This window comes from Sceloporus undulatus, chromosome 3 (genome assembly GCF_019175285.1).
Source record: "Sceloporus undulatus isolate JIND9_A2432 ecotype Alabama chromosome 3, SceUnd_v1.1, whole genome shotgun sequence".
In the NCBI taxonomy this organism is placed as follows: domain Eukaryota; kingdom Metazoa; phylum Chordata; class Lepidosauria; order Squamata; family Phrynosomatidae; genus Sceloporus; species Sceloporus undulatus.
In genome coordinates, this window is record NC_056524.1 from 88,079,736 (window position 1) to 88,088,769 (window position 9,034).

Sequence of the window (9,034 nt, forward strand, 5' to 3'; positions counted from 1 at the left end):
AAACTGCGCCAAAGCCACACTCCAGCCCTGAGGACTGGGGCGTCAGTTTGGCGTGGCTTTTGGACTCTTAGGATGCCTGCATCATTTAAACAGCATACATCCAAAGTAACGCGAAGCAGCTCTATTTTGGCCTGTCTGTAAGGGCCCTTATTTTTAACCCCACTACTTACAGCAGAGGTGAAAATTGTACACCACTGCAGCTCCCAGCAGTCTTAGCCAAGCATAGGCAAAGGTAAGGGATAGTTATTGTAGTCCAACCATACTTGGACCTTCACATGCATAGCACAAGTAAGAAACACAATTGCAGGGCATCAGTTCCTTTAGCCTTAACTAGTAAAGCTAATTGCAGAAGAAGGAAACCAGTCCAACAGCAAGAAAACCACATACTCCCCATACCCCAGCTTGTGAGGTTTTCTGTAGTTACAAAGCATACTAAGAAACACATGCTAGCCAACATGTCCAGGACTGCTGGGAAGTGCAATCCAAAGACACCAAGTTGGGGAACACTTAGCAAACCACAAGGACATGGTTTTTTACATGCTGAACTGGTGACAAAGCACTAACTTGTGAAATCAAACTTGTTTTGGTATAAAAATTGAAAGCACAGCTAAGAGCAAAGACTGATGGATGTCTATCAATGAAGTGCTTACAAAACTTGGTTACCAAATGATTAACAGATTTTAAAAAAACGTCACGTTTATCTTAAAATAATTTATTGCAAAAAGTAAGATTGGCCAGTGAACAGCAGCTTTATTTTGAAGCACAGTAATACATGACAAGTTCTCTACTATTCAACATCTCTGGAAATAATAGGTTGGTTGGCTTTTTAACTCAGGCTTCTTACAGTCATTCACTAACAGTAAATTCAACTGTTTCTTCCTCTGCTACTGGATCTCTTCCTGCCTCGACTGCTTGATCGAGAGGGACTTCTGCTACGTGTCAAGCTCCTGGTGCGACTCCGTCCTCTTTTCTTTTTACTGTGTGACCTTTTCCTTCCACGACTTTCTGACCTCTTGGGAAGGTGTCTTTTTTTATGCTTGTGATGGCTTTTTTTCCTCTCAGATTCTCCATTTCGTTTGTTGTAACCACGATCTGGACTTGGGCTGCTTCTTCGTCTTGACCTACTATAATGTTCTTCATAGTAGCCCAATCTATTCCTCCTTTCAGAGTTTTTACTTGCTTCTTTAGTCCATTCAGGAGATATGTGAATATCTCTGTTGGCTTCCCAAAACTCATTGTTTGGATTTCTGAATACATGTAGGAAGTTGCAGTGCTTCCCTCTTGGACATTTTTGTCTTTCAAACAAACCTAAAATATTTTAAAATGATTATCCAAATCTGAATGCAGATAAATTTATCTTTAGCCTTCAATGTCTGTTAATTTATTTATTTTGTTCATTTTTGCTGCAAGACATTTTGTTCATTGACAGTGTTTAGTCTTTGAGAGTATTGCTGCTCTATAACTGTCTTTTCTGTGTACAGGAGATCTTACCCCGTGACCCCCAGAGCACAGCAGGTTTATGTATAAAGGCCAAAATCTTGCAGATGTGTAGCTTTTTTTGGCAATGACTTCCCTACTCCTGATTCCACAAGCCTCCTGAGAAGCATAGGCATTTCTTCCCACAGCCACTGAACGACAGGGTGGAGACTATTCAGGCAGCACCTGGAGTAAAGAATGGCCAGCTGAATACTGTCCAGAAACCCTATCCCTGTCATTAAATGGCTGATGGAGCATGTGCTTTTCTAGCAGATCAGGAACTGGTAGCCAGGTGGAATTGCATGGGGTTAGTTATGCTCCACCACATGTGATGTAGGTTCTCAGCCAATTATTTTGTTACATTTTAAGCCAGCAGCTGTACAGAAATTATTTCCAATCCTTCTGAAACAAAATTCATAACTTAAATTGAGGGGGAAGTGGTATTTCTTGGTGAAATCCTATATGTACAGCTTTGGTCATTTTGGAAAACCACTGGACCCTTGGTATCCATTGGGGTTTTGTTCCAGGATCCCTCATGAATACCAAAATCCATGGCTGTTCATACAGTGGTGTAGTAAAATTGTGTCTCTTATATAAAATTGCAAAATCAAGGTTTGCTTATTGGAAATTATTTTTTTAGAAATATTTTCAAGCCGTGTATGGTTGAATCAGTGGATAAAACATCTGTGGATATGGAGAGCAGATTGTCTGTCCTTTGAAATAAAACTATGCTGAGAAATCCTGATTGGTGTAGCTTAGCTGATACAGTCCGTCCTCGCCTTACGCAGGGGATCCGTTCCGGATCCCTCCGCATAAGGCGAATTCCGCCTATGCTCGAGCCCCATTGGAAACAATGGGGCTCAAGCGTGGCGGCACGGGGCGCAATGGGCACGTGCACCCATTCAATTGAATGGGATGCGCCACCCCTTCCGCCCCATGTGCGTATGGCGCGGGCGCACTGTACTATCAATTTCATCATCCCTCAAAAGCCCTGGATTCACTTTTAAAAATAGCAGTTTATGAATACTAAGATATTATGCAAGTCATATATAGACTAAAAGGTATTATTAGATTTCACAGGCATACCACAAATTGCAGTCTTCCATCTTGTTACCGGGCAGAATTCACACTGAAGCTGCCGACCTGCATACCATCGACCATTGAATAAAGCAAGAGCCTCCTGACATTCTTGCTCTCTTCAAAAATAAATTTGAAAACGTGTCACTATAATCGCAAAACTAGTAAAACAACTTTTGTAAGCAAACACCAAAAAAATTACAGCTTGACTAGATAGCCTCAGAAAGACCCCTCTTGACAGTCTGTTCCTGTGCCACCTTTCCCATTCTTGCACCCTCCAAGGGGAATGCTTGACCTCCCAGCACAGGTCAAGGGAGCAGATTTGGACTTGCTGGACTGGCCAGAGATTCTCTCCTCTTTTCTCTGTGGCCTTGCCATCCCAGGTTTCCATGTTCTTGGGGGCAGGGAGGTACTGGAGGCGAAAAATGACTTAAGGACTAAAAAATATAACAGTTTAAGGAAGAGGAGTGTCAAAAAAATTACATAGGATGACTGCAGTAGATGCAGTGACAAAATGGAGCAGAAGAAAACACCTCTTATTGGAACACTAGGCAGGAAAAAAGCTTACTTTCTAGGGGGTTGCTCCTCCACATGGGGACACTAGAAAATCTTTCTTTTTATGTCAACTGAAGCGAGTGGGAGGAGCAACCCAAGTTACAGGATGTTCTGCCGTTATCTACTGGGAAAAGTGATACTGCACAAACATGGAGAGTTTACTACCTATACTAGGAAGGACTGGTCCACGGCAATAGAAAAGAAACAGGCACCCTTACTACAAATTTCCCTTATATTATTAATGTTTATCTATTAACTTCATTCATTTTTAAATACTTACGACTGATACTGAACATATACATTTCCTCGAAGATGAGGCTCAAAGTTGCAGCTGACCTATGTAAAAATTCAATGAAAACTTAATTTAGGCAGGATATAGAACCAATTTAGTTTAAGACAACATTGCTAGTTTGACATTCAGATCACCATTTGTTTTTGTACATTTTGAGGCTGCACTCCTACAGAAGCTTATCTGGGAATAGGTCCCATTAACTAATTAGGTGAAATTAGTGTTCTGAATAGACACAGGACTGCAAGATTACATTATGTACACACATTAACTATAGTACACAAAGTGTACAAATGTCAAGAATTATGAAAGCTGTAGTGCATTCTAGAGGGTACTGGGTTGCCAATCCCCGGGCAACATTGCACATTCATTTTCTGTAAAATGAAGTAGTTTATCCGGAAAGTAGGGATGTTTTAAATACTTAACACTGCTTCTGAATCACCAATGGCACTTTCCCAACAAGCTATCCCATAATGCTCTAAATGTGGTACGATACTAATATTGAAGTAAGACAATAAAGACCACTTCAACTGAAACTTTTCTCTACGCTGTGATCTTCAAACAGAACCTTGCTGGAGAACCCTTCCTCTTGAAGACATTAAATGATCTGCAAGGACATAGGTAATCCAGGCAAAACTTCCTTTTAAAAGACAGTATTCAATTGAGGGAGCAGAGATTGTGAAGGACGTAACGTCCCACACCCACTCAGTAAGTTCCTTGAGTCAGCAAGCAGAAAGAGGCTGACATGGGACAGAATACTCTCAGACAGGCTCTACAAGGGCTTCAGGGTGAACTTGTTTGTGGCTTCTCCACTGATGTCAATACAGATACTGCTTAGAGAATGGATGCTTCTCAAGAGGCCAAAATGCACTAACTCATGCAAGAGAATCTTGCTATCTTCCTGGTGTCATGTGTTTCTCCCAGTAATGTTAAAGCAACATACAACCACAGCCAATTGGTGAGGGTGGGTGGTGGATGGGGCGGGTTTTCAAGGACTTGTTCTGACCTCACATTTTATAACAGAAAGGGCAAGGGCCATATGCAAGAGGCACAGTCTAATCCCAATCTGCAACCTTCACATTTTCTCATTTTACTACATTGATAGCAAGATGAAAAACTGGGATGGTTGCAAAATGGGATTAGGCTCTCTCTCTTTCCTGTAGTCCTGAGGTCAGAACAAATATAGAACAGAATCTACAAGTACATGTTTCTGAAAAGCAGAAAACAGTACAATACATGTTGTGTACAGTGTACCTTGAACTGGATGACCTTCCCTATGTTCTTGAATTCAGGGAGTACATCTTCATAGAAGTCTAGGAACTGCTGGTAGATTTCTTCCTCACTGTATTCCAGGCTTGCATCTGTATCATAGTCATCTCTTTTACACTGTTCCATCCCAAAAGTAACAAACATACCCCTAATAAGGAGTGTCTGGCTAGAGGCTGGGTAATTGTGCTTCCGAGAACATCTTAAAATTAAAGAGAAAAATGCTGCTATTACATATTATATAACTTAACACAAGCAATTAAGAAATTTTATCACTAACCACCTCATATGTGCCACCATATAACAAAGTGATCAATAATTACAATAGAAGATTTGAATTCAAACCATTAGGTTCATACTTTTACATCAGGGCAAAATTTCAGGTGTCAGCTGGGCTACTAGTCAATGATCATCAACCCCAACCCCATTAAATATAGTGGCCCAAACAGAAGGTTTGAACAAATGATACATCTCTCCATATCCATGGACTTGCCATCCGCGGATTCAACCATCCGCATACAGCAAGCCCTCGTTGTCTCCAATGGTAGAGTGTGCTCATGGTGCGCTGTAATTACGGACGATGGCATGTGCACACGGCTGTGCTGCCACTAGAGACAATGTGGACTCAAGTATTCACAGATGTTGGTATCCGCAGGGGGATCCGGAATGAATCCCCCGTAGATAGCAAGGGCCAACTGTAGTTTCATTTGTGAGGGCAATTGAAAAGGGGGGGAAACAGCCTGGAAAAGACTCCTGGTATTTTTTACTTTGCCCAAAGTAAAGCATAGGTTAGAGCTTCAAGGAGGGGACCATTTGATAAGAAACTGGACAGTGAAATAAGATGTGAACTCAAAAATGAACCCACAAATGTACAACTGAAAGTTTTAATTTATCTTCCTTTTAACTTCATTGAGTCTGTGAAAGATCTCCCTTTCTTTTTTAAAGAACACAGAACTATTGCTTAAAATGTACCTCATGTACCCTTCCATCAAAGAAATGCAGAATGATTTAAGCAGTTTAGTGATTCAGGTCTATTTCTCAACACCTAGCCCCTAGCTCTTGGTCTAAGCACTCTCCCTAAAAAAATTATGGCAGCAAAGAAGAAAGAGAAACACTCCAGACAAGAAATTCACTGATGTTATATTGTAGTTTTCGGTTCTGATGCTCAGTTATGATCCATGGCAAAATGTGATTTATCTGATCATGTCTTAAATTTGAAGGGCCTTCCCTCCAGCTCAAATTAGCCAAGTGGGGTATGGTCTCAACTTTCCTTGCCAGTGTGTGCCTTGGCTTGTTGAAATAACGGCCTCTGTGTAAATACTCTCTCATGGGTTCTATAGGTGGCCAAACTCTTGTTACCATCATGGGGCAAAACAGACTGGCTCAATATGCTGGCTTGGAGGCCGCGTGGGGCGTTGTGTTTAGAAGACGCATGTCCAAACCCTGACGCCCACCCAACCAGATTGCAGGCAGTGTTGCGGTGCTCCAGAGGTGCAGCATTTATATGCTGCACGCCACAGGAATGCCAAAAAGCCGGTGCTGCAGCAGAAAAGCTGCCCTTTTTCCACCCCAAAAAGGAGCAGCCTTTTGCCGCTTCTTTTTGGTCTAAAAAATGCCGGATAGGAGCCGTGGTGTGTGGTTGTCGTGGCCCTGATCTAGTTTTAATGTGGTGGCATCAAGCTGCCTCTTTAGGGTCATCTGTACTGGCCATACTAATCTGCCTAATCTAGGTTATAGGATTCTCAATATCAGAAGCCATGCAATATTTGTAGTGGAAATAAAGACCATATAAATCATACAAACAAAGAGTTGGAAGAGTCCACAAGGGCCATCCAGTCCAACCCCCCTGCCACAAAGCATCCCCAATAGATGGCCATCCCGCCTCTGCTTAAAGACCTCCAAAGAAGGAGACTCCACCACACTCCGAGGAAGTGCAATGCTTGTTTATTTCTTTTGCACCTTTCTTCACACACACACACACACACACACACACACACACACACAAACCCAAGGCCAGTCTTAAGGGCGAAGGAGGAAATTGATTGTGATTGACATTATACATGCTTACTTTTTGTTAACCCAATTAGGAGACTGACTAGAAAATAAGTGTTGCTCATGCTGCATTACAAGTCATAGAATTGTAGAGTTGGAGGAGACCACAAGGGGCCATCCAGTCCAACTCCCTGCCATGCAGGAACTCACTATCAAAGCATCCCCGACAGATGACCATCCAGCCTCTGTTTAAAGACTTCCAAAGGAGACTCCACCACACTCCAAGGGAGTGTGTTCCACTTTCGAACAACCCTTACTATCAAGAAGTTCCTCCTAATGTTGAGGTGGAATCTTTGTTCCTGTAGCTTGCATACATTGTTCTGTGTTCTAGCCTCTGGAGCAGCAGGAAACAAGCTTGCTCCATCCTCAATGTGACACCCCTTCAAATACTTAAAGAGGATTATCATAACCATAACCCTTAACCATCTCTTCTCCAAGCTAAACATACCCAACTCCCTAAGTATTTCCTTATAAGGCATGGTTTCCAGACCCTTCACCATTTTGGTTGCCCTCCTCTGGATACGCTCCAATTTGTCAACATCCTTTTTGAATTGTGGTGCCCAGAACTGGACACAGTATTCTAGGCGAGGCCTGACCAAAGCAGAATAGAGTGGCACTATTACTTCCCTTGATCTAGACACTATACTTTTATTTATGCAGCCTAAAATTGCATTGGTCTTTTTAAGCTGCTGCATCACACTGTTGACTCATATTCAACTTTTGGTCTACTAGGACTTCTAGATCCCTTTCACAAGTAGCCAGGTGTCCCCCCACCCACCCCAATCCTAAATCTATGCATTTCATTGTTTTGCTCTAAGTGCAGTATCTTACATTTCTCTGTGTTGAAATTCATTTTGTTAACATTGGCTCAGCTTTCTAATCTATCCAGGTCTTCTTGAATTGTGATCCTGTCCTCTGGGGTATTAGCTACTCCTCCTAATTTGGTGTCATCAATCTCCTTTCTCTCTTTTAGGAACTCAGTAAGTAGTGGAAAATCTTTTAAAAGGAGGCATTTAGTACAAGACGCATCAGCAATTAAATCTGTTCACTTAAAATGCATTAGTGATGCAAACAATAGCATCAGCATCACATTTTCACATTACCAACAGAATTTCCATTTACAGTAATTCAATAAGCACGGTCATTCAACAAGCACAGTGTGAAATTCAGTGGCATTCAAAACAGATTCCCACTTGCTGTTGCTTGCTACCAAATCTACCCCAAGATAGCCCAGAGACCCTCTGGATGTATACTCTTCCAATTCTATGACTGATTGTATGATTGTATATACTGGACTATAAGTCAACTTCATACATAAGTTGAGGGCAAGTTTGGGGACCAAAATTATGAATTTTGATATGACCCATGGTTAAGTTGAGGGTAAAACTTAGGGGCATTTAACAAAGGATGTAAAGGACGAAACAAAGGAAAAGAATGCCAAAGAACTTACAAAATTCCAGCAGGCATAACTGTTCATGCTCATACTAAAGGCTAAATGGATGAGAAAATAAGAGGAGGTTCAGTGATTCAAGGGCAGATGACACTCTTGCTTTTCAGCAGGGGGTGGTTCCTTTTTTAATGAGAGTTATACAGCGCCTATATTGACCCATAGATAAGTCGACTCAGGGTTTTTTGGGTCTTTTTTTTTTAGTATATACAATAGGTGTAGGAAAAGAGTAGAAGGAAAACCTTAGTGCAAGTGGAAGTCTATTCCTGAAATATTGGATGGTACCCTCAGAATTTACGCCAAAATATATTTAACCTTCAAGATGCTTTTTCAAAATGCAAAATACTTTTAAAAATCCATTTAGAGTTGAATTACCTGTCTCCAAATCTGCAAGCTCCAGTTTTAATGTAGAATGGGCAATTGGCTCGATCTTTCTCTGTTCCTATATTTTCTGGGGGTTCTGGATTGTGCCAGGTAGTTCCATTTTCTAGCTATTTTTTCAAAAAAGAATTTACATGTCAAAAGAATCGGAACACTGTTTATTAATAAGCCCCAGTAACTAAATTTACCCAGTTGATTTTCTGATAACAACAAAGATTAAAATTCTTACAACGCAAAAGGTATGTTTAGTTACAGCTAATAGTTTAAGGTAGGGAACAGGTAGAGAGGAACTGCTGGACCTCATCCCCTTCCCCACCACCTTTCCCTTCTCCTTTTGTGTCATGTCTTTTTAGATTGTAAGCCTGAGGGCAGGGAACCGTTTAATTAAAAAGATTGTATGTACAGCGCTGTGTAAATTTACAGTGCTTTATAAATAAAGGTTAATAATAATAATAATAATAATAATAATAATAATAATAATAATAATAATA

The 9,034-nt window shown here is 41.0% G+C and overlaps 1 protein-coding gene across 1 annotated transcript in view; it reads right to left on the reverse strand.

The window, feature by feature from the left end:
• Positions 1 to 696: 696 nt before the first annotated feature.
• The window catches only part of ZRSR2 (zinc finger CCCH-type, RNA binding motif and serine/arginine rich 2), an 18,215-nt gene continuing 9,877 nt past the window's right edge, over positions 697 to 9,034 (reverse strand). The window contains exons 7-11 of the mRNA XM_042456193.1: positions 8,538 to 8,653; positions 4,652 to 4,865; positions 3,389 to 3,444; positions 2,563 to 2,672; positions 697 to 1,308 (exon numbers count right to left, since the gene is read on the reverse strand). Of these exons, the coding sequence (XP_042312127.1) occupies positions 866 to 1,308; positions 2,563 to 2,672; positions 3,389 to 3,444; positions 4,652 to 4,865; positions 8,538 to 8,653 (939 nt within the window). The 3' untranslated portion in view covers positions 697 to 865. The remainder of the gene's footprint in view (positions 1,309 to 2,562; positions 2,673 to 3,388; positions 3,445 to 4,651; positions 4,866 to 8,537; positions 8,654 to 9,034) is intronic.